The 15,801-nt window shown below is 42.0% G+C and overlaps 1 protein-coding gene across 1 annotated transcript in view; it reads right to left on the bottom strand.

The window, feature by feature from the left end:
• LOC115472915 (ovalbumin-related protein X-like) overlaps positions 1-15,801 on the bottom strand; it is a 134,444-nt gene that overhangs the window by 92,792 nt on the left and 25,851 nt on the right. The window contains exon 4 of the mRNA XM_030207435.1: positions 10,828-10,965. Within this exon, the coding sequence (XP_030063295.1) occupies positions 10,828-10,965 (138 nt within the window). The remainder of the gene's footprint in view (positions 1-10,827; positions 10,966-15,801) is intronic.

Raw genomic sequence — 15,801 nt, 5'->3', positions numbered from 1 at the left:
GTATGACAAGGTGCTGGCCATAGCCAGAAGGATGCTAGGCTGTATAGAGAGAGGCATAACCAGCAGAAGAAAGGCGATGTTGATGCCCTTGTACAAGTCACTGGTGAGGCCTCACTTGGAGTATTGTGTTCAGTTTTGGAGGCCATATCTTGCTAAGGATGCAAAAAGACTTGAAGTGGTCCAGAGGAAGGTGATGAAAATGATATAGGGTTTGCGCCACAAGACATATGAGAAGAGACTGGAAGACCTGAATATGTATACCTTTGAGGAGAGGAGGGACAGGGGAGATATGATACAGATGTTTAAATACTTGAAAGGCATTTATATGGAAACAAATATTTTTCAGAGAAGAAAAAATGGTAGAACTAGAGGACATGAATTGAGGTTGCAGGGTGGTAGACTTAGGAGTAATGTCTGGAAATTATTTTTCAAGTAAAGGGTGATTGATGACTGGAATGCCCTCCCTAGGGAGGTGGTGGAGAAAAAAACAGTGATGGAATTCAAAAAAGTGTGGGATCAACACAGATAATCTTTAAGTATTTATTTGTTTATCACATTTGTACCCCACATTTTCCCACCTATTTGCAGGCTCAATGTGGATTACATCAAACCATAGAGGCAATCGCCAATCCGGTAAATATACAAATACAATATAGTGTAGTGATCAGGGGGCATCAAAAGAACAGGGTATACAGGGAAAAAGGAGGAAAGGTTAAGAGTGTCCAAAATGGTCCATTACTTTGCTGTGTTGCAGGATGTAGGGACGTATGTTGAATCCTTGGGATAGGCTTTTCCGAATAAGCTATCAATAGAAATCAAACAAAATAAAACATGGAAAAGAAAATAAGATGATACCTTTTTTATTGGACATAACTTAATACATTTCTTGATTAGCTTTCGAAGGTTGCCCTTCTTCCTCAGATCGGAAATAAGCAAATGTGCTAGCTGACAGTGTATATAAGTGAAAACATTCAAGCATTACTATGACAGTCTGACAGGGTGGGAGGAGGGGTGTGGGTAGGAAGTATGCATGGGGACATTAAAGCATATCATTGATATTCTAACTGGATGGGTGTGGATAGGTGAGGGGAGGGTGATCAACAGAGACATACAGCTTTATGGTTTATAATGGGCTAGGAACCCCAGATCCTTGTTAAGTCCTTTCTGTTGGGTGTTAAAATATTCAATCATTCTGACTTCAAAGGTCTTACGTTCTTGTATGGTTTTAAAGTTACCTTTCAGGATTCTCACTGTGAAGTCACTGGTACAGTGTCCTGGTCCTGCAAAATGTTGACCAACAGGCGTGGGAACCCTGCTGGCACCAGTATTGTTCATATGATGTCTATGTAAATTGAATCTTGTTTTAAGCATCTGGCCTGTTTCTCCAATATAGCATCCTTCGTTACATTTTTTACACTGAATGATATATACCACATTGGAAGATGAGCAAGTGAAAGATCCCTTTATGTTGAATATCTTTCCTTTGTGGATGACTTTGGGGTCCTGTGAAATATTTTGGCATAGTTTGCAACTGGATAAATTACAGGGAAGTGTGCCCTTCTGTTCCTTTTCAGTCTGTGATGGAAGTTTACTTCTGATTAGCTTGTGTTGTAAATTGGGTGGCTGTCGGAAGGCCAGTACTGGTGGGGATGGGAATATCTCTTTCAGTAATTCATCCTCCTGGAGTATAGGTTGTAGATCTCATGATTTTCCTCAGTTTTTCCAGCTCTGGATTGTATGTCACTACAAGTGGGATTCTGTCTGTGGATTTTTTTCTTTGTACTGTAGCAGATTCTCCCTGGGTGTTTTGAGGGAGGAGGCAATATTCTTGGAGATTATTTTGGGGTTGTAGCCTTTCTGTTTGAAGGATTCAGTCAGGCTTTTAAGGTGTCTGTCTCTGTCCCCTGGGTCAGAGCAGATACGGTGGTATCTTGTGGCTTGGCTGTAAATGATGGATCTTTTTGTATGTGAAGGATGGAAGCTGGAGTTGTGGAGGTAGCTGCATCTGTCTGTGGGTTTCTTGTATATAGATGTTTGTATACAGCCATCACTGATTGAGACCGTGGTGTCCAAAAAATTGACTTTTTCTGGGGAGTAGTCAATTTTGAATCTAATTGTAGGATGGTATGCATTGAAGGCAGAATAAAATTGTTTCAGAGTTTCTTCACCCTCCGTCCAAATCATAAAAATGTCATCGATGTACCGGTAGTATTTTAGAGGTTTGGTCTGGTGTGTATTCAGAAATGTCTCTTCCAGCTCAGCCATAAAAAGGTTGGCATATTGGGGTGCTGTCCTGGTGCCCATCGCAGTGCCCATTATTTGCAGATAGATATCATTGTTAAAGTGGAAGTAGTTGTGAGTTAAAATGAATTTGATTAATTTTGTAATAGTTTCTGGTGAGTATTGATGGTCCAGTGTGGATTTTTTTAGGAGTCTTCCACAAGCAGCTATGCCATCCGCATGTGGAATGTTGCTGTATAGTGATTCTACATCCATCGTGACCAGAAGGGTGTTAGGTGGTAGTTGCTTGATATTTTTCAATTTATTCAGAAAGTCTGTGGTGTCTTGTATGAAGCTGTTAGTTTTGTGTACGAGAGGTTTCAGAATTCCCTCTATGAATCCAGATATTTCTTCCGTGAGTGTGCCAATACCTGATATGATTGGTCTGCCAGGGTTTCCCGGTTTGTGGATCTTGGGTAGCATGTAGAATGTGCCCACGGAAGGTTGATTTGGTATGAGTTTCTTCAGGTGAGGTTGCGCTTGTGTAGGAAATGTTTTGACAAGTCCATAAACCGCTACTAAATGGACTTGGGAAAAATCCACAATTCCAGGAATAACATGTATAGAATGTTTGTACGTTTGGGAAGCTTGCCAGGTGCCCTTGGCCTGGATTGGCCGCTGTCGTGGACAAGATGCTGGGCTCGATGGACCCTTGGTCTTTTCCCAGTATGGCATTACTTATGTACTTATGTATCATCATGTTGAAGAGTACTGGTGATAATGGTGATCCTTGAGGTACTCCGCAAACTGCTTTCCATGGTGGTGATATGTTTGACTTTGATTTTACTTGATAAGTTCTGGTGGTTAGAAAGCCTTTGATCCAGTTAAGTACGTTTCCTTCAATCCTGAAGTGGCCTAGTATTCTTAGTAGTATGTTGTGGTTTACCATGTCGAATGCGCTCGACATGTCGAACTGGAGGAGAAGTATGCTTTTGCCTGTGGCAATCTCCTGCTTGAATTTGGCCAGGAGGGTGACTAGGACAGTTTCGGTGCTATGGTGGGATCAGAATCCTGATTGTGAATTATGTAGTATTAAGAACTTGACAAAAAAAACAAAAAGGCACACAACTGCTTACAAAACAGTAGATAAAAAACAACAAAGCAGTGGAATCAAATGCATTTATTGGAACAATACCCGACGTGGCCACGTTTCACCCTCAGGCTGCGTCAGGGGTATAAACTATCAAAAGTGTATGTAAATATATCATACACACTAGTAGTTCCAAAAATCTAGTTCCATTTATCTGCTACTTCCAACTGAATGCTAATGCATATCAGTTCAGTTGGAAGTAGCAGATAAATGGAACTAGATTTTTGGAACTACTAGTGTGTATGATATATTTACATACACTTTTGATAGTTTATACCCCTGACGCAGCCTGAGGGCGAAACGTGGCCACGTCGGGTATTAAGAACTTGTCCAGGTATTCCGTAAGCTGTTTAGTCACGAAGCTCTCCATCATTTTTACTACTAATGGGATAGACACAACTAGGCTTTTCTTGGCGTCTTTTGGTATTGGGGTGAGTAGGATGTTGCCATGTTCCTCAGGGAAGAGACCTTGTTGTAACATGAAATTTAGATGAGATGTAAGGTCTGCTATGAAGCGGTCTGGGGCAGACTTGAGTAGATGACTGGGACATGTATCCAGTTTGCAGTGGGTCTTGGCGAACCTGTGAGTCACTTGTGTAACTGATTCGGTACTGAGGAGATTAAATGTTGTCCAAATGCAGTCAGCTGGGTATCCATCGGAGGATGGGTCCAGATCGTTGAAGAAGATTTTGATGTCAGTATTGTGATGAGGAAGTGTGCTGCGTAGTTTTATTATTTTTTCGTTAAAGTAGTTAGCAAGTTTGCCTGTGGGTGGGATGTCTGTGTTGGTTGTGGTGATAGGGGTGGTGTCTAGCAACTTATTTACGAGTTGGAATACTTTCTTCATATCTTTGTAGTCCGGTCCTAATTTGGTTTTGTAGTAGGACCTTTTGGTTTGTTTTATTGCGTATTTGTACTTTCTATGTATTTGTTTCCATGTGTTGAGTGTGTGTTCATCTTTTGTCTTTCTCCATACTCGTTCAAGTTTTCTAGATTGTGTTTTGAGTTTTTTTTAGTTCGTCAGTGAACCAAGCTATGAGGTTTTGTCTTTTTGATATTTTTGTTTTTAAGGGTGCTATTTTGTTTAGTACGATGTTGCATCTACCATCCCAGTGGTTGAGATAAAGTATGGAGTCAGTGCATGTTGTCCATTCGTTGTTGTATATTTGTTACCAGAATATTTGTGGATCGATTTGCCCTCTTGTAGTGTAAGTAGTACGTTCTGGTGTACTGTTTGAGCCCTTCTTCCGCCAGTTTAGAGTTAGGTTCAGTTTGTAATGGTCAGTCCAAGGTATTGCTGTCCATTTGGTGTCTGTTATTAATAGGTTATGAATAGTACTAAAAATATACAGTTATTGTCTGTAGGTAGTTTATGTGATAGTAGGTCCAATGTATGTCCTTTGATATGGGTAGTTTACATGTGGAGCCATTTAAAATCCCAGGACTGTAGGAAGTCTTTACATTCAAGTGCGTTTATGGAGTTGTGGTCTTCTAGGTGAAGGTTAATGTCACCTAGTAGCAGTATGTTGTTGTTGTTTACACAGTTGTTTGATATGAAGTCCATGAAGGTGGGCTGACTTTCCTTGCAGTTGCCAGGTGGTCTGTAGAATAATATGCAATTCAGGTGATTGGTTAGGGAGTTGTTATGGATTCTAAATGAGGCAATTTCTAGTTGGGGTGTTATGGAGGCGGCTGTGGTTTCGGTGGTGAATTTTTCTTGGTATATTAGTGCTATGCCTTCACCTCTCTTTTCCGATCTGGTTCGGTGGGTGATTTTGTAACCTGGCGGGCAGAGTTCAAGGATTATGGGGTCGTTTTGGTTGTGAATCCATGTTTCGTTGATAAAGATGAGATCGAGGTTTTCTGAGGTGATCCAATCTGATATTGTTGTTTTGTTGATTACGGATCTAGCATTGATGTAGCCTATCTGGATGTTTTGGTATGGGGCTTCTAGGTTTGGTGTTATGTGGATTTTTGTTAGTTGTCGTTCCTTGGGTGATGTGTGTTTGTTATGGTCCTTCCTCTCGTTTTGTTGGTGATGTCCATGTTTAGATAGTTTTCCTTTAGAGTGATGATATTCAGTTTGGTGGAGTGTGGAATGTTTGATCAGTCTTTGGTGATTTTGTAGGGTGGGTATGAAGTATTGTTCTGCGAGTGGGATGGATAGTACTACGTGGATCAGTGAAAGGGAGTAGATTACCAGAAGTAATTTGATTGTGTTCATTTTGGTGTCAATTTAGGATATATGGGTTACTCACAGTCAGATGCTCTGGAGTGAAGTCCTGGACACCTATAAGTCAGGCTTACAGTGAGAGTGGGAGCTCAGCAGTTCTGATGGGAATACAGGCTCACAGTGAGAGTTCAGCAGTTCTGATAGAAGTAGAGCCTCAGAAGCAAGCTGCCTATTATGGGAGGCACTTTCTGGTATCACCAACCGTCTGCCTGGTTTGAAATTATGTTGTGAAAGATGATGGGGGAGGAAAGGCTTCCCCAAGAGCAGGCTACAATAAAGGTTGGAGCTCAGCAGCTCCAATAAGAGTGCAGAACACCGCAAAAACGGGAGCCCAGCAGCTCCAAAAAACGCGCAGACTGCCATAAAAGTGGGAGCTCAACAGCTCCAAAGCAAATGCAGGCCCACAGTGAGAGTGGGAGCTCAGAAACTCTGATGGGAACACAGGCCCACAGTGAGAGTGAGAGTTCAGCAGTTCTGATAGAAGTAGAGCCTCAGAAGCAAGCTGCCTTTTTTGGGAGGTGCTTTCTGGTATCACCAACCTTCTGCCTGGTCTGAAATTATGCCATGAAAGACAATGGCCGAGGAAAGCATTCCCCAAGAGCAGGCCACAACAAAGGCTGGAGCCCAGCAGCTCTAACAAGAGTGTAGAACACTGCAAAAACGAAAGCCAAGCAGCTCCAACAAATGTGTAGACCGCTGTAAAAGTGGGAGCTTAACAGCTCTAAAGGAAATGCAGGCTTACAGTGGGAGTGGGCGCTCAGCAGTTCTGATGGGAATACAGGCTCACATTTCTTTTGTTATCTCCTTGATGTCTTTGAAAGAGAATTTCCAGTTTGATGGAACACTGTTCCAACAGAAATCTGGAGTAGCCATGGGAGTCACTAGGCTCCTTCCATAGCAAATTTATTTGTGGTCCACTTCGAAGAGCAATATGTATATAACTCTTCTTTTCTTGACAGAGTTTATATATATAGGTTTATTTCATTAACAATATATTTGTCTTATGGTTGGACGAGAAAAAGGATCTTCTGAACTTTGTGCAAGATCTTAATGGACACCAAGATCTTAATGGACACCATTCAACTCTCAGATTTACTGCAAATTATGACAGGAAGATGATCTCATTTTTGGATGTGTTGATAAGAAAGGAAGATCATCGTATTTTTATAAAAAATACAGATCGAAACTGGACTATAGCAGTTGCCACCCGAAGAAAATGAGGGATAGTCTTCCTTTCTCTCAGTTTTTGAGATACTGACGCATTTGTTCTAAAGATCAATTCTTTAAAAAAAAATCAATAGATTCACAGAAACGTTTACTGGAGAGAGGATATCCAAAACAAGTTGTTAAAAACGCAAATAGAAGAGCTAACTATAATAACTGTAATAGCTATAATAGTTATATAATAACTATAATAGCTAAATATAATAACCGTCAATATTTGCTAATACCAAGAAACAGAGAGGAAGAAAAGGATAATATCTTGACCTGTGTTCTTAGATTTACAGCCACCATGTCTAAAGTGGCAGTAGTTATTAAAAAATACTAGCATGTAGTGCAGACAATGGCAACATCTCCACTACAGTAGGGGAAAGAATCTTAAGGAGATCTTAAGTCCTTCGGTGCTGAGAAACAATAAAGCACTAGATATTTCTACATTAGAAGGAAGTGAACATTATACCTGTGGCACATGTCAAATGTGTGATATTATGATGGTGATCTCAGTATTTATAGATCCGCAATCAGGTAGAAGTATTGTACTTTGGTCCAATACATCCTGTCAGTTGGACTATGTGGTTTACTGTATACAGTATCCGTGTGTAAAATTATACATTGGACAAACATCAAGACTGAACATAAGAATACGAATAACACTACAAAGATGTCATCGCCATTGGCAATGCACTGTGCCAGAGCCTGTGGTGGGAGGTGGGGATGGTGCTGAGCAGACTTGTATGGTCTGTGCCAGAGCCGGTGGTGGGAGGCGGGACTGGTGGTTGGGAGGTGGGGATAGTGCTGGGCAGACTTATACGGTCTGTGCCAGAACCGGTGGTGGGAAGCGGGGCTGGTGGTTGGGAGGCAGGGATAGTGCTGGGCAGACTTATATGGTCTGTGCCCTGAAAAGGACAGGTACAAATCAAGGTAAGGTCTACAAAAAAAGTAGCACATATGAGTTTATCTTGTTGGGCAGACTGGATGGACCGTGCAGGTCTTTTTCTGCCGTCATCTACTATGTTACTATATGTGGAACAACATACATTTGAATCCCTACGATCGTATTGCAGAGAGTAGAATTGAGACAGAGAGGAGGAGACAGAAGACATGTTTTATTGCAATTAGAACAAAAATGGATTTTCCGCCTGAAGACATTAGAACCTGATGGTTTAAATTCAAAAATGGAATGGTGCCATTTTTATTAAGAACTATCCTATGGAGCTTTAAGATTAGGTTATAAAGAGGTGTATTTTCGAAAGAAACGTCTGTCAGAATTTGGACGTTTTACAAAGACGTCCATATTCCAAGGTGGGGAGAAGGTCATTTTCGAAAAAGGTGGACGTCCATCTTTTGTGTTCGAAAATACCATGGATGTCATTGGATTTGGACGTTTTGCAATATGGATGTCTTTGATTTTTGGCCATTTTTGAAAAAAAGACGTCCAAGTTTAAAACGTCCAAAGTCAAGCCATTTGGATGTGAGAGGAGCCAGCATTTTTGGTAGACTGGTCCCCCTGACGTGCCAGGACAGCAATCAGGCACCCTAGGGGGCACTGCACTGGAATTCATAAAATGCTCCCAGGTACACAGCTCCCTTATCTTGTGCACTGAGCCCCCCCCCAAACCCACCCAAAAGCCACTACTCCCAACTGTACACCACTACCATAGCCCTTACAGGTGAAGGGGGCACCTATATGTAGGTACAGTGGGTTTCTGGTGGGTTTTGTAGGGCTCACAGCTTCCTGCACAAGTGTAATAGGTTTAGAGAGGTATGGGCCTGGTTCCACCTGTCTGAAGTACACTGCACCTATCCAGGGACCTGCATGCTGCTGTCGTGGACCTGAGTATGACATCTGAGGCTGACAAAGAGGCTGCCAAGTAATGTTCTTGAACACACTTTTTGGGGGTGGGAGGGGGTTAGTGACCACTGGGGGAGTAAGGGGAGGTCATCCCTGATTCCCTCCAGTGGTCATCTGGTCATTTGGGGCACCTTTGTGTACCTTACTCGTAACAAAAACAGGTCTAGTTGAAAACATCCAAGTTTTAGTGCTGGATGTTTTTACTTTGTTCCACTATGGCTCAAAAACACCCAAGTCTTAGGAACGCCCAAGTCCTGCCTTGAACATGCCTCCAATATGCCCCCTTGAGATTTGGACGTCCTTCCGACGGACTTCTGAGAAAGATGTCCAAACTGCGGTTTTGATTATACTGATATGGATGTTTTTGTGAGATGGACGTCCAAATGCCGATTTTTGTCGCATTTTGGACGTCCATCTCTTTCAAAAATGAGCCTGAAAATCTCCTTTTTTAAAGATATAGTTATTCACTTTAAGTCGCCTGGCACTTTATGCACCTGCAGTCAGGAGCTTAATTTGTGTGCCATTTTGTCTGATACTGATACTGGTGCGATAGGTTGCTTAACACTCAGGGCACAGTTTTTTTTCTGATACAGACCAGAGCTGAGCCTAAACAGCCTGCTGTGATAGACTATTTAACATTCAGGGTATCTGACGTCAGCTGATATATATGGGCTCCATATTTTGATGTCTTGGCATTGTGAGAAGCTGCATCAAACAGCCACAGAGTGGCGTGAGGTATATGAGTATGTTTACGTTCAACAGCTTGGGTTACATGGGCCCTGATGAAGTTTGTGCAACTTTGGACATTGTTGGCCGTGGATGGTGGAATTGAAATATTTGGTGATATGAACAGTCAGCACATCGCTAAAAGTTAAGCAAAAAGCTCTTTTGGACTTTACATATACATATATAAATAAATTTGGGGAGGTTTTTTAGCCAATGTTGATTGCATGAACTCCTACAATTTGCTCTGCTGCCAGGAAGGAGTCAGTTGAGGCTTTTCCTCTCACTTTTAGTAAGACTGAGTATACATCAATTTTTTGATCAATAAAGTTTATCAGGTTTTATCAATTTTGCTAAGACTAATAGCAAAATTGATAAAAATTAATAAAACCTGATAAACTTAATTGATCAAAAAATTGATGTACACTCATTTGAAGAGGATTATTTGAATGTTGCATACCACCTGGCTAATGCCATTTCTTCTGCTCTCCCTGGGGCAAAGTGGGTGAAATGCACCAGCATGTTCTATTGAACTTCAAGCTCTCTTTGCAGTAATACATTACTGTCATGAAACACCTAGCCACCCACCTGGGACTACCCCATGGCCACATAGAGGGTCTATCCCCAGCACAGCTTAGGACCACCTGCACCTGCTGCTTGTGCTCTACACTAGCACCGTCCTCCCACCAACTAGGTCACAACCACCTCCGTGCGAGTCTCCTGCTTTCAAATTATCCTCAGTGATTTCTAGGTCACTGGAGGCCACACTCCCAGTGGTCCCACAGTTCACAAAAAGCACTCACAGACCCAACACACAAACTACCAGGATTCTTTATCAATCCAGACAAGTAGAGTCAACAAACTATAATAGTGTTAATTGTCATAAATCTTGGAACAGTGAAACAGAAAAAATGCAATCAGCAGAACAATAACATGTAACTGAAATATGGATCAATTATAACACTAACTAAACATTTGTATACTAAGTAGTACCTGGGAAGATAAGGACATATAACTGTTCACAGAGCCTCAGCTAAGAGATCCTACTTGCTTTTCTTCCTGGCTAAGACTGGAGCAAAAGCCAGTAAATCCTGGGTAACTTCAAACTCCAGGCCAATTAGAGCCCAGAACAACAATATTTGAAAAATAACTGGCTATATCACTGCAGACACTTCCCCTTTCTCTGCGTTAACCAAAGAAGGAAAGGTCAGTTCTCTGTAACAACTTTAAGCATAAACATGCACCACCTGCTGGCCAAACTAGAGGAATACATTGCAGGAAAATATCAAAACAATTACCTCAGGCTTAAAACATACTGTTTTGCCACAATTACTAAAAACACAAAGTTATAAAGCCATACTTCAGTGGCATAGAGGAATTTAAAATGTTGTGAAGGTCTGTTTTTTGGTTAGATCACACTCAACTTACCTCTATGAAAAGAAAGTCATATTGTCCATACAGCTTGTTGGCAATATGCAGTTCGCAAGTTTCGCCACTCTTTCGGAGGTTTGAGAAGAGTTCCTTGAATTTGGAATGCACAGTTCCTTCCAGGTCACACTGTTGCCCCTTTTAATGAGAAGGGTGAAGGATGTCAGTTTTAATATTGCATATATTCAAAATTTGAATGAAATATGTTCACTGAATATTGGCATAATGTTTTGCATTTGAGTCAATGCAAAACCTTATTCCAATATTCAGTGAACATGTGACCAAAATATCTCCCAGAGCAGTCCATGGACTTCAAACAGTGGCGCCAACATTTTCACCATTGGCAGCACACAGTAACCATTAGCTATATTTAAATGCATTTTTTCCCCTTTGAATTCATTTTGATGCAAACACAAGCAGAAGATATTCCCCCTAATATTCAGTTGGCGATGGTCATTGATTTTTTAAACGTTGATCGTCACCAGATAAATTAGCTCCTAATATTCAGTGCCAGACCATGTCTGGGGGGCTACATGTGGGCGGGCTGGGTGGCAGCGGTTATACAGTCCCAGCCAATATTGAGCTGGGGCCCTTTTATGCGGGTCCCAGCTGAATATAGGGCAAGGACCCGCATAAGCTTGTTTAAAAAAAGACCCCCTGAGCCCCTGATGCATCCTACCCCTCTCCCCTAAACCCATTTACTACAAGTCACTCTACCCTCCCCCCCCCCCAAAATGCTCCCCATTCCCAACACCTCTGTTGTTCAGGTAGACCCCCCCCCCGGGCCTACCTTGATCCCTGGTGGTCCAGTGGTGGTCATTGGGGGCAGGCTCAGAGCCCCCTCACTCCTGCCCCTTGAAGTTCCTTTGCAAAATGGCTGCTGCAACCTCTCACAGCAGCTTACAGTACTTCATATAGTACTGACAGCTGCCGTGAGATGTCATGGCAGTCATTTTGAGAAGGCACTGGAAGGGGCAAGAATGAGGGGCCTGTGCTCCTTCCCCCTACAAGAGATCAAGGTAGGCAGGGGGGGGGGGCCTACCTGAACTATGGAGGAGTTGTAGATTATGAGAGGTAGGAGTAGCTTGTGGCTGGGGGCTAGGGGGAGGGGAACAGAGATATGTTGGGGGCTCAGGGGGCTTCAAGTTAAAAAAAATGCTTATCCGGGTCCCGGCCTGATATTCTGGTCAGAGATGATGTTCAACTGCACTGCCTGGTTTAGTTCCGCTGAATATCGGTGGCTGGGTAGGGACAAGTGATTTAAGTGGGCCAAAAGAAGCAGGTGAAAGCCTGGCTTTTCTCCCAAGCTTTTAATACACAGGGTGATTGACTATACACCACTCTGCACCTGGACTAGCTTGTTACATACACATTATCTTAGACCAGTTCCTTATATTTTGTTTAAGTGTGCAAAGAACTTGCTTGAGTTTAGCCACCCATCTATTTATCCCAACAGACTCTGGGCCACCCATCTTATCCCCATCTATATATCTGCACCTGGCCCCTCAACTACATGGTAAGCTGTATTGTACACATAAGCACCGCCACGCTGGGAAAAGACCAAAGGTCCATCAAGCCCAGCACTCCGTCTCCGACAGCAGCCAATCCAGGCCCCAAGAACCTGGCAAAAACCCAAAATTTAACAACGATCAATGGACTTTTCTTTAAGGAATCTATCCAGACCCCCTTTAAACTCAGCAAGGCCAGCTGCCGTCACTACCTTCTCCGGCAATGAGTTCCAGAGTCTAACTATGCGCTGAGTAAAGAAAACCTTTCTCCGATTTATTTTAAATCTACCACATTCTAATTTCATCTTGTGTCCCCTGGTTCTATTATTGTTAGAAAGTGTAAACAAGTGCTTCACATCAGTCCGCTCTACCCCACTCATTATTTTGTACACCTCTATCATATCACCCCTCAGCCGCCTTTTCTCCAGGCTAAAGAGTCCTAGCTGTCTTAACCTCTCCTCATAGGATAGTCGTCCCATCCCTTTTATCATTTTTGTTGCCCTTCTCTGCACCTTCTCCAATTCCTTTATATCTTTTTTGAGATGAGACGACCAGAACTGAACACAATACTCCAGGTGCGGTCGCACCATGGAGCGATATAACGGCATTATAACATCCTCATGTTTGTTTTCCATCCCTTTTCCAATAATACTCAACATTCTGTTCGCCTTCTTAGCCGCCGCAGCACATTGAGCTGAAGATTTCAACGTCCTATCCACGATGACTCCCAGATCCCTTTCTTGGTCCGAAACTCCTAAAGCGGAACCTTGCATAACATAGCTGTAATTCGGGTTCCTCCTTCCCACAAGCATCTCTTTGAATTTGTCAACGTTGAACTTCATCTGCCATTTGGACGCCCAATCCCCCAGTCTTGTAATCTTTCACACTCCTCCCGCGACGAGACGACCCTGGATAACTTTGTGTCATCTTGTAGAAAATCATTAGCATCATATCTATGTAATTTGAATGTTCTAAGACACGTTTACTAGATATTTCGATAGTATTATGCTAGCATTGCATTATATTTGTTATTTGAATTGCAGTACTGTTAAATGTGTATATTTTTGATACTGATTTATGGTAGTCCTATTATTAGGTTTTAATTTGCTATTCTCAGGTTTATGTCATTTATTGTATTTATGTTTATATTTGTTCACTTTTACTATTGTTATGTTGTTAACAAAATTATAAGTTTTATGTTAAACTGTACCTGCTATACACTGCCTTGGCTGACTTTTTTCATAAATACGGTTAATAAATCCCAATAAATAAATAATCCAAACTTTTTTTTAAACCCTGCTAAGTTAACTGCTTTTACCACATTCTCTGGCAATGAATTCCAGAGTTTAATTACATTTTGAGTGGAGAAATATTTTCTTCAATTTGGTTTAAATCTTTTGCTTAGTAGATTCATTGTGTGCTCCTGAGTCTTTGTATTTTGGAAAATTTAAACAAGCAATTCATGTCTACCTACTTCAATCTAGTCAGTAATTTATAGACCTCCATCATATCCTCCCTCAACTTTCTCTTCTCCAAGCTGAAGAACCCTAGCACTAATTTTTATTTTCTATCACAGGGGGGGCAGGGAGTAGGCATTCCTGGCAGTAATTGGGCAGTACACTGCCTTCAGTGTATGCTGCCCGATTATCGTGGGAGTAGCATGTGACCCCTTACCGCCTTATAAATAGGTGGCAGTACAGGCTCAAGCAGTAAATGGCCATGCACGAATTGGAAAATTAATGCAAAGTCCCTCAATTAAAAAATAGGGTTTTTCTTGCCATGGTAAAGAGTGACCTTAGCGTGTGGTAATCCTACACACCCATACTACCGCAGGCCACTTTTTACCATGGCTTGGTAAAAGGGCCCCATAATCACCTCACTCATTATTCCCATTTCTGCATCATTTGTAAACATGTAAAAAATCAGCAGTCCCAGAAGGGCCAGTGCTAGAGTTTCTGGCACCCTCCTGCAGCCTATTAGTTGGCACCCCCTACCCATCCATGGGCGAGATCACTATGACTCCGCCCCTACAGTAGCCACACCCCTTTTACCGGCCATGGCGCATATAAACAGGCATCATTGAAAATATTACACCAGTATAGGAGAAGAAAAATAGCTTATTTTTGTTTTTCATTATAAATAATTTCTGTAATCTCCAGTACACCCAAAATTACACAAACCAAATTAGCATACAAAACCAGGAATTAGGAGAACAGTCTTGCCAATCCCATAGGCGGTCGATGACTCAACTGTTTAGGGAGGCTAAGATGGGCAGGGCTAAGGTGGGTGGGGTCAAGTTAAAAACTTTAGGGGTCAACACCTATATCAACAGGAAAGGGACAGCAAATGCATTTTTAAGCACAGTACAGAAGAACCCTACCAGCTTCTTCCCCCTAGTACCTCTGTAACTGATGGTATCATGCACACTGAGTACACTCAGGGAATTATGTACCAAAAAAATTTAAAATAATACAATATACTAAAGAGAATAGTATGTGCAGTACTATGTGCAGGTAGTCTAACACTTGGCTCTTGATCAGTCCTAGCTCCTCAGTCTAGCTTACTCCTATTGGCCATGTGAACAGTGATGTATTCTAAAATAAAAATAAATGTCTTTTTATTTACCTTTTGTTGTCTGGCCAATTTTTCTCATTGTGTCAGTCCCAGTCCTTAGTTTCTACTTTCCTTTGTCTTCTCTTAGCTCTCTTCACTGGGTTTTCTCTCTGTTTGTTATTTCTCTCTCTCCTCCTGTCATCTTCATTTCCTCTAACACATCTGTCTCCAAGATTTATTTTTTTTTCCTATCAGCTTTAGTCTATTTATTTTTCCACCTCTCTGTCCAAATTTCTTTTATTCTTACTATTCAATTTCTCTCTTTTACTGCATCTACCTACAGCTTTCTCCCTCCCTCAGCCCAGTTCTTCTATTCCCCTTCCTTATATTCTCCAGTCTTTCACTAATTCTATCCTCTCCCCCTCCCATTCAATATCTCCCCTTTCCCTCCACCTTTCCATGCAGATTTCCCACCTCTACCATTTTCCATCTGGCATCTCCCCATCTTCATCCCTTTCAGCCAGTATTTCTCCTCTGTTCCCTTCAGCATCCCTCCATTCTCCTCATTTCAATGCGGCATCTTCCCCTCTCTTTCTCCACCCTTTCCATGCAACATTTCCCCCCATCCTTTCCAGCCAGTATCTTCCTCTCTCTCTACCCCTTTCCTGACAGAATTTCTCCTCTCTTCCATCTTTCATCTAGCAACACCCCTCTATTTCCCCCTTTTCATACAGCATATCCCTTTTTCTCTCCACCTTTTATATCCAGTGTTTCTCCCACCTTACTCCCCCCCTTTTCAGCTAGCATGTCCCTCTGCTCTGTATCCCCTTGTAGCTAGCCTCTTCTTTCTCCACCCCCCCCCATATACACACAGAATCTCCCCTCTTTCTCTTTGCCCTCTTCTCTCTCTCTC

Source organism: Microcaecilia unicolor, chromosome 1 (assembly GCF_901765095.1).
Source record: "Microcaecilia unicolor chromosome 1, aMicUni1.1, whole genome shotgun sequence".
NCBI classification, from domain to species: Eukaryota; Metazoa; Chordata; class Amphibia; order Gymnophiona; family Siphonopidae; genus Microcaecilia; species Microcaecilia unicolor.
This window is presented reverse-complemented; position numbering and strand designations above follow the sequence as displayed.